The sequence below is a fragment of the Spermophilus citellus genome (assembly GCF_964194105.1).
Source record: "Spermophilus citellus genome assembly, chromosome: 17".
In the NCBI taxonomy this organism is placed as follows: Eukaryota; Metazoa; Chordata; class Mammalia; order Rodentia; family Sciuridae; genus Spermophilus; species Spermophilus citellus.
This window is the reverse complement of record NC_138199.1, coordinates 70965659-70986551: the sequence shown is the minus strand read 5'-3', so window position 1 is coordinate 70986551 and position 20893 is coordinate 70965659. Positions and strand designations below refer to the sequence as shown.

Below are 20893 nucleotides of genomic sequence, written 5' to 3'. Positions count from 1 at the left end.
GGCCCTCGGAAGGAGACGTGTTCCCGACCCTGGGGACCCCTAGTGAGGGTTCGAGGCTGGAGCGCAGAAAGGTGGGAGGCTCCGAAGCTCGGCCCGCCCAGGATACCCCACATGGAACTGTGAAAGTCTCAGGCTTTCAGATTTGAACAGAAGAGGCGGAGCGGCCGGGCCCGAAGCTCCGACGGCCATTGGCTGTGGCAGAGCTGTGACATCAGCGCCGAGGGGCGCTAGAGGGAGGGCGCGGGAGGAGCCTGGAAGGGGAGTGTCCGCGCTGCTCCCAACCCCGAGAGCCCGAAAGCCCGAGGGAAACCAGCTCCGGCGCTGACATGGGCCGCCAGCCCGGCTGCCCAGCGGAGCCCACCGAGGGGAGCGCACAGCCGCGCCAACCCCGCTCCCGGGGCTCTGGGGACCAAGGTAGGCGACGCACACCCCTCTGGCCTTGACAGCCGCGCAAGGCCCTGCAGGGCTCGAGCCCCACTAAGGGGCGGAGAGCATTGAAAGAGCCGGGAAGGGGGCCGTTGCTTGGGGAGAAGGACGCAGAGACCCTCGGTCTTCGGCGTCCGCCCGGGAGAGGCGGGCTGCGGGTGGGGAGGCGGCGGGGCTGCTCGGGTGCTGGGAACCGGAGCCGCTCACCGCGTTCCAGAAGAGCGGGGTTTGGGAGCTGGGGGTGGCAGAGAGCCCGGCGCAGCGTCGCGGGGACTCAATTTCCTCTCCCCAGACGGAGACTCCCGGGTCTGGCGAAGAGCTCTGCTCAGGGAGGGGTGAGGGGCAGGTTTCTAAGGTCCACCCTCTTGCCCAGGAATGGGGTGTGTGTGTCGCTGTGGGCAGGAGCACAACAATCGGCTGCGCGCAGCTCGCGGTCTCCGCGAGGGGGGCGTGTGCGCGCCGAGTTCTCCATGAATAAGAACCGAATTCTTGGCCTGGAGTGGCAGAGGCGTGTACACGCGCTCGCGTACTCACTGCAGTACACGCCGCCCAGTGTCACCGAGCTGGGGAGAACCGAGGGAAGGAGCTGCCTGGAAGGGAACGGCCCAGGGAACAAATTCTCTCCCCCGCCTCCCGCGAGCCCTTCCTCCGCCCCGCCAGGCCCCAGCCCCGCCCGCCGCCTCCCAGGACTTAGAGGCCAAGGCCGCGAGAGGCCAGGGCTCCTGGAAGGGGTGGGGCCCAGCCGAGCTGGGGCCCTCTTTGGATCGGGGAGACAGACGGCTTCGCGCGGAGCCCGCAGCCGGGTGCTCCTGGAGCACGGCGCTCGCGACTGGTTAATGTTTTAACCACCTGCTTGGGGCGGTGGAGCCCTGGATCACGGTCTCAGGCTCCGCCCCCTCCCTGGAGCGCCCCCATCCGGAGGAACAAAACTGCCCCCCGCGGTGGGGCGTCCGCAGGACCTGCCGCGCTGGCTGGGGATCCTGGCGGCCGCGGGTGAGTGGGGGCCCGGTCGCGAGCGCTAGGCGGGAGCCCGGGCTGGAGGGCTGCGCTTGACTTGGCGCCGCTTCCCGGGAGAGGAGTGTGTGTGAGAGAGAGAGAAAGAGAGAGAGAGAGAGCGCGAGTGAGCGAGGGGGGAGAGGGAGCAGAGCGAGCACACTGAGGCTGGCTGAGGGGGAGGGGTGCTCTCTGCTAACTCAAACCAGGTTCCTGGTGTTTGTCCGATGAGATCTGCGGCCTGGGCTTTGGAAGCTTTCCTTTTCTCCCTGGGAGAATGGAGGGGAAATACAATGCTTTCTCTTTGGTGGTAGGAGAACTTCTCCCCCTCCAACACCCCCACCCTTATAATCTGCTGGGCTCCCACTTCCCTCGCTGGGTCCAAGGTGCCCAGGTAGCCGCGCTGTTGAATGGGGAGTCCTTGGGGGGTCCCTTTGCTGTGAAGCCCCCTACCCTTTCTAGAGGGTTAGGGTGATAGAGGGAGACTGTCTCCATCCTTACCCCCAGCAACCATCTGTCCTGCCGCGGGAGTGTAAACCAGGAGGGGCCGGGGGCAGGGGCCTCCTGCAGCGCAACTTCTTTGCACAGTCTGGGTTTCTAATAACTCTGCAGCAGCCCCCGCCCCCTTTCTGAGGCTGGGGTGGAGGAGGGGACCACCGGCAGGATGGACTGAATTTTAAGAGAACAAAGAACAGGGCACAAAGAATGGGGGAGCTGAGCTGCGGGTTTCTTCCAGAAATGGGGGGGGGGGTTGCTGGAGCCAAGCCAGGGGGCCCAGAGCCCTGAGGCAATAATGTAGCTTCCAGTGGGATCCTGGGCGGTAACATCCCTGCTGGGGTCGTGTGGGACCCGCTGGCATCAGCTGCCTGGTGTGAGCCACCCATGTGACTGACTGATTAGCTGGTTTATCTCTGAACTTGGACTTTGCCCCTCCACTCCTTGAGGACTGCTGCTTCTTCCCACAGTGAACCCTGGGGATACCCAGGCTTCTCTGGTTTTCCCAGAGATCCTGGTGACCCTGCAGGACTAGGGAGGGGCCGTGTGATGTGATAAAGTGAGCCTGCTCCCAAGTTGTGGTTTTTGGGTGACTCTCAACTGCTCTTAGGACACCCACAGTTCACAGGGTCCCTGCTCACCGAGGACCTGTGCTGTGTGGTTGGCACCTTTGCCCCAGGCTTTCTTCCACTTTCTGGGGTTTTCTGCCTTTCTGTCAACCTACTTTCCCCCTCCCTACCCCATTTCTTTTTCAGACATGCCCACCCACCAGTGTTTGCCCCATTCCAAAGTGTGTACCCAACCTGCTTCTGTCCTCTTGCCTCAGAACTGGCAGTCCTGGCTCCCAGTCTGGAGACCAGGAAGTGACAACCAAATGAGGTCTCAGCTCTTTTTAAGGCAGGGGGTAAGAGGTGAGCAAATGTTGACCTGGGAGAGGACCACTTCAGGGCTTCTGCCTGAAACCTTCCTCGGAGGTTCCAGCCCCCTCCACCTTTGGAGTTAGTTGTTGATTGATTTCTGTGTCCAGGACAAGCTGTTCCCAGCTGTGACAGTTAAGGTGTTTGATATGGCCTCTCTCTGCTTCTTTATCTCTCCCCTCCCACATCCACCACCAATTTGGGTTGAGAGCAGAAGGGTCTGAAGCCATTGTGTTGAGAATTTCTGTGGGGTGTCACCTCCACCCCGCCCTGGCTGGACATCCCACAGACTCAGAGGCGCTTGTCCCTGTGTGGGGAGGGAGGAGTCTGTCCCTCCAAGGAACAGGAGAGCTGGGTTGATGCCAGAGATAAGGCTGGGGGTGGAGAGCGGGGTTGAGCAATCTCTCCCTGGGAGCCGGGCTGACCTAGGTCCTCTGACCTCTGTACTGGAGGCTTTACCTGGGCCTTGGGGAAGGGACCAAGTCCCAGAGCGAGGGGCACTTCAAGGGGTAGTCTGGTGGAGTGTTCCAGCCACCAACACTGGCCAGTACTGTGAGGTGCTCCTGGAGGGCTGGGCCTGTGCCAGCCTTCTCTGGACAGGAACCTGGACAGTAGTTAGGGAGGGACTCCGAGTGACAGGGCACAGCCCTTTGTTGCTTCCAGTCTTTTTGGAGGAAGTTTAGCCAGTAGTTTCCCCACGTTCCCGCTCACCAGGCCCCCCGAAGCCCCCGCTTAATGTCTCCCCCAGCTCGAAGCTCTAGCTCCCTGCCAGAGTGGCAGTGCGGGCATCTGAAGCCCTCCTTTGCCTAGAACACCCACCTCCCAGGCTGAGGAGGGGTCTCCCTTTGGGGGCTCAGGTGAGAGTTTCTGGGAGGGTGTTGTGAGTGCATGCTGGTGTTTGTCCTTCCATCATCCCAGGGCTGGTACCTCTGAAAAACAAGAGTGCTTCTCAGGGTGAAGACCCCAAGGCACCTCCATGCTTGGCCCCCCACCCTCAGCCTTGGCCTTGATGGTGCCGATGAGGACAGCTGGAGCAGCCTCCAGTTCCCTGCAGGAGTCTCTGCTCTCTCCCTTCACCTGTGCCTGTGCGGTCACTGAACTTGGTCTGAGACCCCAGCTTTGAATCTCCCCAGAAGTGACAGTGCCCCTCTTTCCTCTGTGCGCTACACGCTTCTGCCCTCCGGTTCCACTGGGTACAACTGTCTTTTCCCTCCTTCCCCCAGGATGGAGTTCAAGCCTTGGTCAAATGCTAGAGGGCTAGTGAGTCCCAAGGAGCCCAGGAGGAACCTCGGGGGCCAGCAGCACAGTGTGCAGACGCCTCTCAGGAGGGTTGTGTAGGCGCAGAGGAGGCGGCGTGTGTTATTTGTTGCTGGTGGCACCCAGGGTCTCTCAGATTCCCGAGTTATCTCTTACCCTTAACCTGGAAGAAAAGGGGGTGTTTCTCTTTTCTCTGCCTTACCATCCTTATCAAACTGGAATCAGAAGTAGCTGAAGTCCTGCCTGAGAGAAGCCAGGCTTCTCCATCCCGCGGCACCAAGAGCTGAAAGGTGACAAAAGGCAGAAACACTGAGACCAGGAAGAAGCCTGGCCAGGCTTCCAGAAGCACTGCCGGAGTGGGCCGTAACGGGAGGGCAGAGTCTAGGCTGGGCTTCAGTGGCTTGGAGGATCCTTTCCCCGCTACAGATAATCTGAGGGACGCTGGAATTTAGAAAAAGCTCCCTGGAGCCTTTTGGATTAGGCGTCCCCAGGTACGTGCCCTGGGCGGATACTGTGTGCTGTTTGAGCTTGGGAGGGTGATAGCCAGGGTGTTGCTGGGTATGCCGACGTCTCCTCACACCTCGCAGACATGGAGTGCCTGTGTCCCACCACACGTAAGTGTGTCCACCCATTGTGCAGCTCAGCTTCCCGGGTGCAGCCTGGTTCACCCGCATGGTCACTCTCGGCCGTCCATGATGTTAGCAGTTGCTCCAAAGCTAATGAGGAAACCGAGGCACTAGGAGCTTCCCGGTGTGGTGAGCCGGCATGTAACCCGGGAACCAGCCCGCTCTGTGGGGAGCCGGGACCCAGAATGTCACTTTACTCCCCACACCACCACCGAGCACCAAGCTCTTAGGAGAGGTGAGGTGAAACCAATCAAGGCCCCTCTGATCTGATTTCAGGTGCAGCCTGCTTGCTTCTGAGATGGGGATGGGGAGGAGCCCTGCTGTGGGGCAGGACCACCTCTCCCAGGTGCGGGACACCTGCTCTGCCCTGCTTCCCGCCTCCCCTGGCTCTTCCTTCTGTGAGGGTGGCTAGCGGGCTCCGGGAAACACACGTTTCCAGGAAGGGCCCTGTAAACAAGGGAAGCTGCCGGATGTCCTTGAGTCACTGGCTCCTTCTTCTTGGCTCCTTGGTTGGTTGTCATTTCCGGTCACTCCCAGGCCCTGGCTCCTTTCTTGTCCGTTCTCTGAGCGGTTGGAATCCTCAGGCAGTGAGTAAGGGAAGCTTTCTCTTTGGCTCACCTCCTTCCCCTGGTTCAAGGCAGGTGGTTCTGGGATGAGGATGGAAGTGAGTTCAGGAGTGGAGGGCATGGGGTTTCCAGGCTGGGAAGATTTTAACCGGAAATTATATGCAAACCTATGTGCCTCCCTCCCGTGGGTGTTCATGCAGCCTTAGCCTCATCAGATCTCCAAGGCCTGGGTCCCAGCAGAGTGCACCGTCCCCCACCGCACCCACATTATTGCTTATGCCGGTGTGGGAAAGGCCCAGAGTTCAGAATCAGGCAGATCTAGGCTCTTCTCTCACCTCTGTTCTTACTAACTGTGTGACTTGGGTGAATCATTGAACTCTCTAAGCCTTCCTGTTCTTATCTGCAAGGTCGGGGGGGACAATGACCATACTGCCTGGGATTGTTGGAAAGAATAGATGAGAAGGCTTCCTAATGCTCAGGACAGTGTATTTCACCTGAGTACCAAAAAGCAGTTTAATCAAAATAAGCCATCCATCCTGTGCAGGTTGCTAAGACAAGGCTGGGTAAATGCTACTCCTTTCTCATACTCCTCCGTGACCTGTGGCCCTGGGTGGTTATCACGTGCTGCAGGGACCGTCCCCCTAAGGCTGGGAGACAGCATTTACAACAGCATTCCCAGAGTAGGTTCCTCAGCTCAGCACCTTGGTATCTGCCAGGACCCACTCAGCCTATGGATCCGAAGATCTCCTCATTCCAAGGCACTGTTTGGACCAGGTTGGGCTCCCTCTTTTATATTTGCCAACGAGAAAGGGCGAATTAGCCAAGCCATGGTATGCTTTCCCACAGCCTAGCCTGGCTGAGTTATTGACATCCATTTCCTATCAACTGAGAGAATGGTAATTTCTGAAGACAGTGGAATCCATTGTAGGAATCCATTGGTGAGCATGCCCATTAAAGGCACTAGCCCAAGGACAGCACTGGGGACAGGCATACTGTGGGGTGCCAGGTGGGCTCATATAACTTTAGCTTTTCCGGGAATTACATTTTACAAACTAAAGAAAGGTGGATTTAAAAAAAAAAAAAATTAACCCAGTACATCTAAAATAATGTCACTTCCATGCAATCATAAACTATTAATATGCAAGTTATTAAATACTAGTAATTTTAATTAACATTATTTAATCAATAATTGATTTAATTAGTTAATATTGTTTTTATATGAAGACTTCCAAATTCAGCATGTATTTTACATGGAAAACACATTTCAGTTTATTTAACTGAAGACCTATCTCAGAGCCTTGTTTGTGCTAGTAAATGCTCTGTCACTGAGCTACATTCCCAATCCCCCTCCCTTTTTCTCTTTTGTGGTATTGAGGATTGAACCTAGGGGCCTTAAAGCATTGAGCTATGTCCCAGATCCACCCCCCCCCCACATTTTTTTTTTTTTTTAATTTTGAGACAGGATCTCTCCAAGTCACCCAACCTGGCCTTGAACTTGTGATTCTCCTGCCTCAGCCTTAGGAATCCATGAAAAGACACAGACCAGAATACACTTTTAGGAAATGTTCACCTCATTACTAATCAAAGAAATTCGAATTACATACCATAGTTGTGTGCCACTGTGCCCAGCTCTTTTGCAATTTAAAGTATTTCTAAACTCCATCTGGAAGATTACCTAGATTAAAAAAGCAAAAAAAGTTCAAGGAGGGGTAATACCCTACCAAATGCTCAAAATATATTGTCCATAGTGACATTCTAGACCTGGTTTAGAAATAAACAGAGCAACAAACAGAACACACCTGGAAATAGGCCCAAGCCTGGAGGTGTCATCAGGAGTTGCACACGTGGTAAGGTAGCATCTGTTGCTTTGATTACATTTTAAAACAGCCGATTTTATAAGGGAACAGGAACTCAAATTAGTATGGGTCCTTTAAAATTTTATAAGTCACAGACATCTGTGGTTTGGGATATTCCCTTCCTAGTATCCCCCCCCCCCCAATGGTTTTTAAAAAAAATTATTTATTTCCTGGTAGTTTAGAAAAGGTGAAAATATTCATAAACTCAAGGATAGGAAAGATCTTTAACGTTTCCATGGTGTTAAAGCCGGAATCCCTACAGCAGATTTGACCATGTAAATAAGTAGTAAGCACTATGTAGAAGAAGACTGTGAAATTACCAAAATAGAAACAGGCGTATGATAAGTTTGCAGAAAATATCTGTAAACTATGGTGAAGATGTAAGCTTTAATATTTACCGAGGTCATATAAATCCTTTGGAATATATGAAGTTCCCACCCCACAGTAGAATAGGCTTCAACTAGCTATCCACAGAGAGAAGATACAGATGACCAGAAGACACTTAAAAAAAAATGCACACCTTCATGAATAATCAAAGAAATGCAAATTACAGGTTTGGAGGGAAGAGTAGTTTTTTGTTGTTTTGTTTTGTTTTTTGTTGTTGTTTTTGCTACTTTAAATTCAATGAAAGAAAATGGAAGGCTGGGGATGTGGCTCAAGCAGTAGCGCGCTCGCCTGGCATGCGTGCGGCCCGGGTTCGATCCTCAGCACCACATACCAACAAAGATGTTGTGTCCGCCGAGAACTAAAAAATAATAAATATTAAAAATTCTCTCTCTCTCCTCTCTCTTAAAAAAAAAAAAAAAGAAAGAAAGAAAATGGAGTCTGATGTTAGACCCCGTCATGCTGTGTTGTTAGGACTGGAACTTGGCCAAACCTTCTGAAAAACACTAAACAACAGTAATTTTTGTCCAGGATCCTCTGGAAATAAAGACCAGGCATGTTCAACTGAAAGGGTGGTTACAAAGTCTCACCAGGCTGAAGCACCCTCAGCCTTACCAAGTGAACTGGAGGTAAAGATGAGAATGTAAGGACTTCTCTGAAAGGGTGTAGTGTGATTTGTTAACATGCAAATACTTTCACTCCAACGTGAACAATGGTTGGCTTTGTCTCACCATCTACAATGGGAAGTGCCACTTGTATAATAAGAGGGAAAATGTCAAACTCAGCACTATCCCTTGGAAGTGTCTCGGAGGCTCTGTGTGAAATTTACATATTAATGGCTGCATTTTGTTCTTGATTTTTTGCCTTTCAGGAGTTGGAGCCCAGGGTCTCTCCCATCTAAGCCAGGGCTCTTCCACTACCCCAGCCCTGATAGCTACATTTGAGAAAGCACAAACCAACAGGGGAAATGAACATTTTATTTACCCTAACCTATTCAGAATATTATTTGAGCCTGTGATCAATATGAACTCATGAATGAGGTATCTTGTATTCTCGTTCTCATACTGTCTCCGAAGCCCGGTGGGTACTGTACATGGTACCACGTGTCACTCTGGACTGGCCACATTTCAAGTGCCCAGTAGCCATGTGCAGCTGGTGGCCGCCATGTTGTATGGCCCAGGTGTGAATTATTGAATAACTCAGTGGCGGCAGAAAATGGAAGTCACAGAGAAGTTCTGGCTTGGACTCTTGCTTTCTTCTGTGCCCTGTTTACCCTTGAGCCTGCTCTGACGGATGCACCCCCCTCCCCTGTGGCCTGCTGTTCCCTGTGGCCCGAGCAGGGATGTCTAGGGAATGTGCATGCTCACAGCTCTGGAAGCCTTGTAGTGACTTCTGGGTCTTGTTCACTTTCTTTTCCAGGAAGGGTCACACCAAAGCAGAGGATGTTTATCTTTAGGAAGCGGGGTGTGCCCTCGTGTGGCCTGGCAGTGGCTGGTCCAGATCGACTGGCTGGCAGGGAAGGCGGAGCTGGTGCCCAGCCTGGGGGTTCCGAGCAGGGTTTGGTCAGGGCTCCGTTCTCCTCCTCCTCCTCCTCCTCCTCGGGAGCTGGAACTACCAAGGAGCTCAGGTGAAGCTTGCAGCAGGGCCTGTGCCGTTCCATTCCTAAGCAAAATGGGGGTGTTCTGGCTTCTGCTTCCCGTGATCCCCTCCACCTCTCCCCTCCCAGGGAGTCAGAACACTGGGAGGATCCTGTTGGAGGAGGTTTCCGTGCAGCCATGCTTGGGGACGACTCTAACGGGGGAGACATGAAGTAAGCCTTGGTTCCCAGGGTGTGCGAGACACAGCCTCTAGAAACCCGCCCCACCCTCCTTCTCAGCTGTGGACATCTGCATAGGCCAGGCAGGAGCACCTCCTGCCTAAACTGTGTGCCCTAAGTCGGCCAGAAGTGGGTTCACATCACCTCGCAGAAGCTGTGGGGGGAGTGAGGGATGTGCCCACCTGAGCCTTCGCGTCCCTTTCTGCTGAATTGGGGCAATCACGGTTCACTCCTTACAAGGTTGCTTTGAGGCTCAGAAGCACACATTTCTTTTGTCCCCAGACAACGCCTGGCACTCTGCACCCACCCAGTAAAGGAGTGCTGTTGACAGTCCTGCTTTCTCTGCACATGGCCAGAGGCCGGGTGCCGGTTGCCCTTGCGTGACCCCCCCAGGGGCCCCTTCTTGTTTTCTCTGTCTCTTTTCGGTGATGGGTGCAGCCGAGCTGGCTGGAGGACTGGCAGAAGCCAAGCCTCACCTGCTCGGGATCTCTCTGACCGAGTCCCACTGTTCCGTGGGAGGCTGGCCTCCAGCTTGGAGCTTCAGTATCACTGGACAGAGGCCAGTCTCCGGTGGGTGGGAGGGATAGCTATCACTCACCTCCTGCTCAGCCGAGGAGGCTCAGGATCAGGAAGCAGCTGCTGGGGAACACGTTCTCCTTTTGAGGGAGTCTTAACTCTCCCCGTTCCCCTGACACCAGATTGCTATAGATGACCCACTTTCTCCTCCCAGGCAACGTAAACAAGGACCGAATAAACATGTCCAACTTGGGTGGCTGCGGGGGAGGGGGAGGAAGAAGACGGACCTCAGTGGCCATTGGGAAGGAGAAGGAGAGCAAATGAATGGCGAGGGAAGCCTGTTCACGTCCCCAGCAGCTGAGTCCTGAGAACTGGAGAGCCTCAGGTAGTCTTGAAATTGAAATCTTTTTTTTTTTTTCCCCCAGTACTGGGAGTTGACCCCAGGGCCTCTAACATTTTAGGCAAACCTTCTACCCCAGAGCATCCCCAGCCCCTTTTAGTTTTTATTTTGAGACAGGGTCTTGCTAAGTCGCTAACTCGCCATGCTCCTGCCTGGGTCTCCCAAGTCACTGGGATGACAGGCATGTGTCACTGCCCCCAGATGTTGAATCGATAGCATGTGCGGATGTGTCCCCCTGGACACAGCTCCATTGCTGAATCCTACTTGTTTGAGAGAACTTGGCCATAGTCCTGGGGCCACTGGGACTCTGAGCAGTCCTTGGACTAGGGTGCTGTTCCCCAGGACTAGGGTGCTGGTAGAGGGAAGGCCTTCCACTCCCCTTTGCTAGCTCTTACTTTGGGCAAGATGGCGCCTGATGTGGAAGGTCTGGTGCCTGGCTGTGAGCAGTGCAGGTATTGTCTTGCAGCAAGAGACTTGGGCTCTTGTGTCACCTGGGTCCCTTGCCAGCTCTGGCTTGGGCAGCTCACCTCCTTGCCCCACAGCCTCCTCAAGGCCACTGGGTTGGATAATCTCTGGCCCAGTGAGAGCTGCATTTAACACCCTCCACCCCAACGCCTGCGAGGCTGCGTGAGGAAATCACTGGGATCTGGAAAGGACGCAGCAGAATGTTGACAGATGCCCTTTGATCTGCAGGGAGGGTTGGTGACAGGACCCACCCAGGACTCCAAAATCCACAGGTGCTCAGATCCTAAACTTGAAATGGTGTGACGTTTGCATATCACCTATGCACATCCACCTATGTGCTTCAGTTTGCCTCTGGGTTCCTGGTGACGCTATAGAACATGAACACTGTGTCATCACTGTATCACCGTTGGACAGTGTCCGGGAGAGGTTTGGTTTTCTTTTGACCGGGTTTGATGGGAGGTTCATCCAGTCCACAGATGTGGGATCCACAGATATAGGATGCCAACCATATATTAATTAAAAACTAAAACGTACCAATGTATAAATTGGTCTCTCTGACAACAGACACCTATGTGATCTTTAAAGACTGCTCGCGCGCGCGAGTACATGCGCACGTGCCCGTGAGTCAGGTGTTTTTTATGTGACTCGCTCGCACTTTTATAGTCCATCCCTATTTTAGTGCATGGAGCCCTGCAGTGGGCAGTAAGCCCTGGCTTGAATTCATGACCTAGGTCAAGTCCTCGATTTGGTCTCTCCGTCTCTGGAAGGATGACCTCACCATCCCCAGGTATAATCACAGAGCTGTTTCAGGTTCCCATCCTGGGCTTCTAGTTTTTGCTTTGTAACTGTGGCTGTTCGGGCTCGAAATGTTTCCAGTGCAAGGACCTTAAACTCCTTGCACACGTTTTCAAGTAAGAAGGCCTTTCGGAGGTGTGGGTGAGGCTAAAGATCCCAGTGGTTCTGAAGTCAGGTGGGTCCCCTGCAGTCCCCGCGGAAGCCATTTAACAACGCGCTTCAAAGCACCAACGTCTCTGCCACTCAGCCCCCCTCAGCCTTACGCACTGTTTGAATAAAACACTCTTCTGCCTTCGCCAGGCCTTCTTGTCTTTGCCGGCTCCAGGCCTGCGAGTGTTCCAGAAAGTGCCTGATCTTTCTGGGGTGACAAAAGGCAGAGCCACTAGCCTTTACAGACAGGTGAGTCCCAGGACACACTGAGCTGCCTTGGGTAGCAGAATGCCTCCCGTTTTGGCAAAGTTGAGTTCTGCCCCCACCCGGCTGGTGAGACACAACCCTGGAGTCCCTGCTTCCAACACCTGCCCTGAACGCATCCCCGGCCTCTGCCTTAGCCAACCCATGTCCTGAGCCCTCTTCTCTTTTCCCTAAACTCCCACAACAGCCTGACCACATTCCTGCCTCTTTTCCCCTGTAAAATCAATGGCAGGAGCTTCCAGGTATAAGCTGCCAGGGAATGACCCGTTTTCTTCAGGCACCCAGAATGGCACCCAGACTCCTCACCTGGTCTGACATGGAAGGCTGTGTGTGGCCTGACCCTGGGCCAGGTGGTCTTTCATACTAGCCCTTAAGCACTGTAGTCAGCTCCCACCTCAGGGCCTTTGCATGTGCTGCCTTCCCTCAGAGGTCCTCCCCTCACCTCCTCCTCACACTCGCAGCACCCCATTTCCCGGGCTACAAGGGTATGCTTTATTTACAGCTTTGAACCTCAGTCCCACCCACCCGCACCTCTCTACACACAGGAATATAGCAGTGTCATTTCCGCTGCTTTATCTCCAGAACCTAATCGACTACCATTGTCCCTCGGAATCCAGGGGCATGGGTTCCAGGACCCCCTCAGATGACAAAATCCAAGGATGCTCAAGACTCTTCTGCAAAGTGTCCTAGTGTTTGCAGAGAAGCTGGCCATGTCCTTGGCACAGGGCCTCCCAGATCCTTCCATCAGCCCTGGGTTACTTAGGACACCTAACACCGTCAGCATATTGTGCACGTAGTCATTACACAGTGTTGTTCAGAGGAAGCTCACAAGGAGTAGGAAGCCCATTCGCATTCAGTACAGACAAGTTTTTTTCCCACCAAATATTTTCAGCCAGTGGTTGGTTCAGTCTGTGGATTGGAACTCCCCTGGGCATGGAGTCCATGCATGTGGACGTGTGGCTGTTGGAGACCTGCAATAAGTAGGGCGACGAATGAATGGAGAGGGAATGTGAGCCTCTTGCAGCCGGTGCGACTGAAGTCAGGCCGTGCCAAGGCCCTTTGCCCTACTGTCCAGCCACGTCACTTAGAGCTGGTATTGGACCGATGGTTGGAAACCCAGGGGCGGCTGCCCTCAGTGTGGGCGTTGGAGCATGTGAACTCCGGGTCCTGGGTTAGCCGGGGGTCAGCGGCAAGAGTGGGAGGCCGGCCTGCCTGTCCCGGGAGAGCTGAGGGCTGGATCCTGCCCCGGGCTGCTGTGCCAGGGCCGGGTCGCTGCCTGGGCATTTGGAGTGGGATGCGTTGGTTCATCCTGTACCCTCTTGAGGAGGGCCTGCTGGGCCGGCTGATCTGGGAGGGTGGCCAGAGGTCCAAGCAAGTGTTGCCACCCACGGTCTCAGGGGCCGAGCAGAGGGTGTGGCCAGCGAGGCCCAGCCAGGAAGAGCTGCTACTCTGGGGAAGGTTCTGTGGTCAGGGGCACAGAGGGTGGAGGAATCGGCCCTCAGCACCCAGGACGGCTGCTCTGCTCTCCTTACCCTGCAGGGGTGTGGGATGTGGCTTCAGGGTGGAATGAGTGCGCCCCACAGGGCTAGGCTCTGGGTCACGGGGCAGCCTATTTTAGCTGCTTCCCCGGGGCTGAGTCACAGTGCTTAGCAACACCCCTCCCTAAGCCGCAGCTCCTGAGGCAGGTCCTCTTCCAGGTGGCCCCTAAGGCCCCGCTCCAGGACCTGCCCAGGCTCTCAGACCCTTCCTGCCATCTCCTCACCCCCAGGGGTTCTGTTAGGAACTCGGGACAGTGAAACCAAGGTGGCGAAACTGCCCTGTAGTGAGCTGCTGCTGGCCCTGAAGCCAGCTGCCTAGCCCGTCCCCCTGAGCGGAAGCTCTGGGACACCAGAGCCCCGACCCCAGGCTGTGGCTCCATCGAGGCCCCAGGTCTCAGGACCCTCCCGATGGATGTCCAGGATGGTTTGTCACAGGCCACGGCCTGCTATCCATGCCCTAGGAGTGGGACCTCAGGAAGGAGGGATCTTGGGCAGACCCGTCCGGCTCAGTCTCTGGTGTGGGGCTGAAGGGGATCCTGGGGCTCCATAGCTGGCCCAGGTTGGAGGGGCATGAATGTGGCAGGCCACACACCGTTCCCCTGTGACCCTGCCCTGTAGCCCTGCTTGCTCCCTCCGGGTGGCCACAGAGGTCACCAGGGGTACTCTGCATTGCTCACTTCAGATGGGAAACCACAGTGCTTGCCGGTCCCCCGGGCCTGGGAATTTTTGCTGTCACAGTGAAACCCTGTCGCAACCCTGGAGTTCACAGCACGGGCTCCCACCCCATTCTGACCCTGACACCCCCTCCTGCCCCTTCCGTTGTTTACCTCGTAAATAATATCAATATCCATCTGTTTTCTTTTCCTTTTTTTAATTTTGAGACAGGGTCTCCTTAAGTTGCCCAGGCTGACTTAGGATCTGCCTGCCTCGGTCTCCCCCCTTTCTGGAACTATAGGCCTGGGCCAGCGTGCAGTGACATTTCTCAGGAGCAGTTCTGACCCCTCGGGGACACAGGGCTATGTCTGAAGACTAGGTTGTCAAGGCAGGGGGAATGGATGCTGTTGGCATCTGGTGGGCAGAGGCCATTATTCCTGGGAGCGTCCCAGCCTGCAGAGAACTGTCCCAAACCCAAACAAAAACTGTCCACTCCAAAGCATGGGCAGTGTTGGAGCTAGCTCTGGGATTATGCAAGAACTTTCCCGAGGCAGCAGTCGGCTCCTCCCTTCTCTGGGTCCCCTGGCTGGCCCTGGGGGGAGCACTCGATTGGTGGCCATCACTGAGAATGGCCTGGGGTGGGCAGAGGAGCGCAGGAGCTGGGGCCTCAGCCTGGTCCCCTTGCTGCCGCCTGGGGCGTAAACCCAGATGACTCATCCGGCTGCAGTGAACTGTTCTCTCCTGCCTGGATGTCCCTTCCAGTGATTAGAGACGCAAGCATTCTGTGAGCAGGACTGGGAGCTGGCAGGAGGAAGCCCTGGTGTCAGAAGCTGAAAGGATCCGCAGGGGTCGCGTTGAAGCTGCTTATATTTCCTTCTGTGTCCAGCATGACCCATGCAGACCCTACCTTCCCTTTCTCTTTTGAGCCAAAAGGTTTTCCTCAAAGTTTGGCCCATGACTGGCCCAGGGTTCACCTGTGGTGTGGAAGGGTTGGTCAGCCATGGCCCCTGGGCCAAATCCATTCTGCCATCCGGTTTTGTAAATAAATGTGGGTTTTGCTTTGGTTTTTTACCTTTGGTATCAAGGATGCAGCCTGGGAACAGTCATGAAAGAGGTGCCCAGGGCAAGGTATTGGGGGCCTGGCACACTCTAATGTCCCAGCACTCCATGTCACCAGCACTGCCATTCTGGTAAATAAAACTTTGTAGGGACACATGTGTCTGGTGGTTTGCATATTGGCTATGCTCCCCCCACACACTGGGGATTGAACCCAGGGGCACTAGAGACCGGTTCTCACTCAGTTGCTTGGGGTCTCACTAAGTTGCTGAGGCTGGCTTTGAACTTGCAATCCTCCTGCCTCAGCCTCCTGAGCCACTAAGATTACAGACGTGAGCCACTGCACCTGGCTTATGGCTGTTTTTTCTCTAAGACAGAATTCAGTAGCCGTGGCAAAGACTATATCAGCTACAGAGATGAAAACATTTGCTCTCTGGTCCTGAACAGAGTGTTTGCTGAGCCCTGATCAGGCTGTTCAATGTCTGTCTAGAGGTGGAGGCAGGACAGGAAGGAGCCAGAGGACAGGAAGGATGCCGGTTGGGGTTCAGGCATGTTAACTTGCTTGAGTGTCTGATGGGAGGAGGGAGAGCTGGCCCATCCGAGGGTCACCTCAAGGCCTCCTGGGAGAGCCCTCTCTGGCTCTGCGGTGTGTCTCTGAGAACTCGGTGCTAGCTGGAGCGTGAGCGGTATCCAGGGCATGGTGAGGGGCACTCTGCCAGTCGGGGAGGCCATCAGACTGGGCTGCAGGGACTTAGGTGGAATGAGAGTGTGGGGGGAGGGTGTTAGAAGGCACAGAGGTCAGGGTGGGAGGCCCGGAGCTGTGCCACGGGCTGAAGTGAAGACAGAAGCTGAGAAACTGGGGGTCCTGGGAGGGTGGGAGGGAGGTGTCTGACTTTCAAAGGACAATTGAAGACCAAATAGGTGGCACCCAGGACTAGACAGAAAGCAGGACACAGGGGATGGGGATGTGGCTCAAGCGGTAGCGCGCTCGCCTGGCATGCGTGCGGCCCGGGTTCGATCCTCAGCACCACATACCAACAAAGATGTTGTGTCCGCCGAGAACTAAAAAATAAATATTAAAAATTCTCTCTCTCTCTCTCTCTCTCTCTCTCTCTCTCTCTCCTTTCACACTCTCAAAAAAAAAAAAAAAAAAAAAAAGAAAGCAGGACACAGACCCACAGGAGCCCTGAGGAAGCTCAGAGGACAGGTCTCAGTTCAGGCAGGGGCAGGGAGGACTGGCTACGGCCCTGGGGAGCCTCGCCTGAGCCTGGGGGTGTTGGGGCCCAGAGGGTGGGCTGCTGCCACAGGACAGCCCTCAGTGCAGAAGCTGGAGGGCTGGCCTTGAGGGAGGGGTGGGCAGTCCCTGGATCCAGGGGGTCACATGGATGTGAGATCCCGGGGGACAGTTTTGTTTGAGCCAAGTGAAGGAAGGACAGCCGGACCAGGAAGGAGGAGGGACCACCCAGGCCCTGCCCCCTGTTCTGAGCTGTGCAGAGTGAAGGGTGGGCCTGGAACCCTGTGTCATCAGGGCCTCGCCGGCCTCCCCCACCTTGCTGTGTTAGGGCTCTGCACCTGTCTCCCCCATCCTACCCAGGGGTAGTGCCTCCGGGGAGAAGAGGGCTGGTTTGGCCTTGACTCTGAACTGGAGCTTGGCCCTTGCTGTGAGCCCTGCGGGGTGGCACACAAGGCTCTCCTGAGCCCCCTCTGTTGTTTGGATTTCTAGTTATCATCACCCAAGGGTCTGCAGGTTCTACAGGGACTAAATCATTTGGGATCTAGTCCTTGTCTCCCTCTGTCCCTAATAACTACAGAAAGTGGGAGAGGTTCTCCTTATCTTGAGCTCCCTGAATGATCCTGAACAAAGACTGCGGGGCCCCTCGCTGGAGATGCCTGGGCAGGATCTTCATTTATAGGTACCCAGCAAGGACTAGGAGGCCAGGGAGCTGGTTCTGTGGGTGCTGGACACCCCACCCCAATTCTGATTCAGAAAGACAGCCGGGCCGCCCACGCATATGGAGGTACCAAGCAGCGTCTCTGTCTCCTTGGGCCCGTCTTAACCACTCCCTTCTCTCTGAGGACTGTGACTCAAGCTGAGGTGTCCACCAACTTCATAGGGATGGGGGTAGACAGCAGGAAGAACTTTCAGCATGTCTCCAGACTGCCTTCCTGGGAATCCCTGGGCACCTTGACCCCAGCACTGTTTGTTCTAGTAGCAGCCTGGTTTGGTGAGGGGCGGAGATGGGGAGGCATAGTCCTTTAACAGATTATTTGTTTCTCAGGTTTCAGGAAAAATGTGTCTCTGGCTTACTGAACTCTTAACTAGATTTGCAAAATCGCTCCTCTGCCCTGGGAGACTGTGGATGGAGAAACGGGCAGCATTTTGAAATGGCTGGCTGGGTTGTGGAGCATCGTCTAATTTTTTTGCAGGGGAGCTGGCTTTAAGTGACAGCCCCGTGGCAGATGGGCTTTGGTGCTGGTGGCCAGCTGTGCTCACCCCTGCCTTCTGTCTGCTTTCAGCCCTATGATCTCCGCGTCCTCCCCTGCTCCACCTGCCGGACTTGGACTTCAGCCCTGACCTCCGGAGGGTGCGCCTCCCTCCCACCGGCAAGATGCCCATCCTCAAGCAACTGGTGTCCAGCTCCATGCACTCCAAGCGCCGCTCCCGCCTGGACCTCACGGCTGAGATGATCAGCGCTCCGCTGGGTGACTTCCGTCACACCATGCACGTGGGCCGGGCTGGGGACGCCTTTGGGGACACGTCCTTCCTCAACAGCAAGAAAGGTGAGCCCGACGGAGAGTCGCTGGACGAACAGGCCTCCACGTCATCTTCCAAACGCAGCCTCCTGTCCCGGAAGTTCCGGGGCAGCAAGCGGTCTCAGTCGGTGACCCGGGGGGACCGGGAGCAGAGAGACATGTTGGGCTCCCTGCGCGAGTCGGCACTCTTTGTCAAGAACGCCATGTCCCTGCCCCAGCTCAACGAGAAGGATGCCGCGGAGAAGGGCTCCAGCAAGCTGCCCAAGAGCCTGTCGTCCAGCCCCGTGAAGAAGCTGGGTGCTGGAGAGGGCAGCGGGGAGGAGGCGGGCGCAGGGGGCCTGGGTCCCCGGCGAAACGGGGCAGTGGCTCCCTACCCCCCTGACCCCCTGCTCGACGAGCAGGCCTTCGGGGACCTGACGGATCTGCCCGTGGTGCCCAAGGCCAGCTACGGGCTGAAGCACGCCGAGTCCATCCTGTCCTTCCACATCGACCTGGGGCCCTCCATGCTGGGCGACGTCCTCAGCATCATGGACAAAGAGGAGTGGGACCCGGAGGAGGACGGGGGCGGCTACCGTGAAGAAGAAGGCCTTGGGGGCATCGCCCAGGGCCCCCCGGTGGCCGAGGCGGCCCCTCCCCTGGTGAGGCAGGACGGCAAGGGTGGCCCAGATTTGCCCCCGCTGCCCTCCCACGCTCTGGAGGACGAGGGGTGGGCGGCGGCTGCCCCCAGCCCCAGCTCGGCCCGCAGCGTGGGCAGCCACACCACGAGGGACAGCAGCTCCCTCTCCAGCTGCACGTCGGGCGTCCTGGAGGAGCGCAGCCCGGCCATCAGGGGCCCAGACAGGGCCCGGGTCACCCTCCCCAGGCAGCCCGACAAGGAGCTGTCCTTCATGGACGAGGAGGAGGAGGACGAGATCCGAGTGTGAGCCTGTGGGCAGGTCGCCGCTCCTGGGAGCTCTGGGGCTGCGTGTTTCTCTCTGCCCCCTCCCCACTGTGACCTTTGACCTTACCATGCCGGGGGGGCAACCCAGAGCCTCCCGTTAGGGCAGTAGACCCTGGACCTCGTGGATGAGGGGCACCGGCCGAGCCCTCGAGGACTTGGGGCCGAGGAGGCCCGGGGCCCACGGGAGGGGCTTGCCTGGCTTTGCGTCGCGACCCCGCAGCTGCAGAGGCCCGCTGTGTTCTTGTAGCAGGAGCCATTTTTCCTCTGCGCCTCCCTCTCCTCCAGCCTGGCCTCAGATGGATGCCAGATGTCAACCTGAGTTCCTGCCACGCGCAGCCACGCGGGTCAGCCAGAGGCAGCCTCTGCTCCAGGGCTAAGGACACTGGGCGTCCCTTTCTCTCAGTGGGGCCTCGTGCAGCAGGAGGAAGGGGGCGCTCACAAGTCCCTCCCCTGACTCCTGCCCCGGAAGCCTGGAGCCCCTGGGAGCAGGCTGGAGCAGGACAGCCAGCTGGACACTGAGCACAGCCCCTTCCAGGGAGCTGGGGCAGGGGTGGGGGGCACAGAAGGAGAGCCCCAGGAAGACACTAGGAACAGGGCTGGGGCAGAGCCCTTTGGTTGTATTTGTCCTTTATTATTATTATGTTCAGATCCCATAGAGAGCAATATCATGAACTGTCCCTAGGCTGCCACCAGAAGGAAAATGCAATCTTTTTTAGAAAACCTTTTTACTCCTTCTCCTGGAAATTCAGGGGCCGGCAGCGTCTGGGGCGGGTCCTGTGGCAAAGAACCCATCCCGACTCCAGCTATAGGGGGTAGGTGTGGCTTTTGTTCCTGCGGCCCCCCCCCCCACCCTGTGTAGGAAAGTTCTTGAAAATGATTGTGAAAAAAAAAATAACACATCATTGGGGGGAGCTGTGTCCCTGCAGCTGCCCCGCCCCCCCCAGGGTTCTTCCCCTTCCTGCCTCAGGCTCCTCCCCCACTGCTGGGGCCAGGAGGTTGCCAGATTTAGCAAAAACAAAACACAAACCAGAAGGCTGAGTTAATTTGAGTTTCAGGTAAACAAAGACTTGGTTTTGAGTACTCGTGTCCCCCTGTAACATCTGGAACATTCTTACACTAAACAGTTGTGTGCTGTCTTTCTGAAGCTCAGATTCTCACTCTGCCTCCCTAAGTCTTCCCCAGAAGACTGAGTAGAAGCCTCAGTAGGAGCCCCAGGGGGGACAGCCGGTTATTTTTCTGTCCTGGGAACAGGCTGACCCACTGCCCGGTCTCTGGCCCGCAGGAGCGGGGAAGAGCGCTAACTACAACAGGGGGCCTGGGCCAGTCTGGCAGATGCACCCGCGTCCCCGGTCTGGCCGGACCCGACTCTGAGACACTAACCTGATGCGACCCAGCGCCCCTGGGTGCTCCTGTTTCTGTAGCTTAGCTCCCAAGATGGGCGAGATGGCAGTGGGTAGGTTGCCCACCCGCGGTCCTTAAACCCCATGCAGTCAGCTCCAGACTTTAAAACTGTATTTTCTTTTTCATGATATTGTTAAAGCAGCAAGAAAACATTAAAAAAAAAAAAAAAAAAAAAGCCCTCCAGCATGCCTGTGTTTGTCTCTGCTCTTTGAGGGGCTTACTTCAGGATGGGGGGACTGTCAGGAGTTCTGGGGCTGCCTGTGCAGCTTCCCTCAGACCCTGGGGGCTGCCCCCTCCCCTGTGGCACTGCAAACACGGGAGCCCCTTGGAAGGACAGGTCTCCTGAGCCCCCTGCCTGGTGGCCCTCCGGGCTCTGGAACCCTGGTACCCCTGATACTGTTCGCCAGTTGGGGGCCTTGGTCACTGAGCCTCGGCGCACCTCCTCGTCCTGCCCTTTCGAATCTGGTGTGCACGCTGTAACGGGAGCTGTTTGTTGGAGTGAGGGGCCGTGTTCTCCTGGGTCTCCCAGGACCCTGGGCCTCCCACTTAGCTCCCCTCTCCCCTTCCTTCTGGAGAGCCCCCCCCTACCCCCTGGGTGGCATGCTCTCCCTTCAGTCCTGCTGC

At 56.1% G+C, this 20893-nt stretch overlaps 1 protein-coding gene across 2 annotated transcripts; it reads left to right on the top strand.

The window, feature by feature from the left end:
- Positions 1-247: 247 nt before the first annotated feature.
- CDC42EP4 (CDC42 effector protein 4) lies at positions 248-19894 on the top strand. Of its 2 annotated transcripts, none has more exons than XM_081271670.1 (2): positions 248-414; positions 17692-19894. In XM_081271670.1, exon 2 carries the CDS (start codon positions 17784-17786, stop codon positions 18849-18851), a length of 1068 nt encoding a protein of 355 aa, XP_081127796.1. In that variant the 5' UTR covers positions 248-414; positions 17692-17783; the 3' UTR covers positions 18852-19894. The 2 variants fall into 2 exon arrangements, with proteins under 2 accessions (XP_081127796.1, XP_081127797.1); XM_081271671.1 differs by lacking the exon at positions 248-414 and adding an exon at positions 733-1419.
- Positions 19895-20893: the final 999 nt, after the last annotated feature.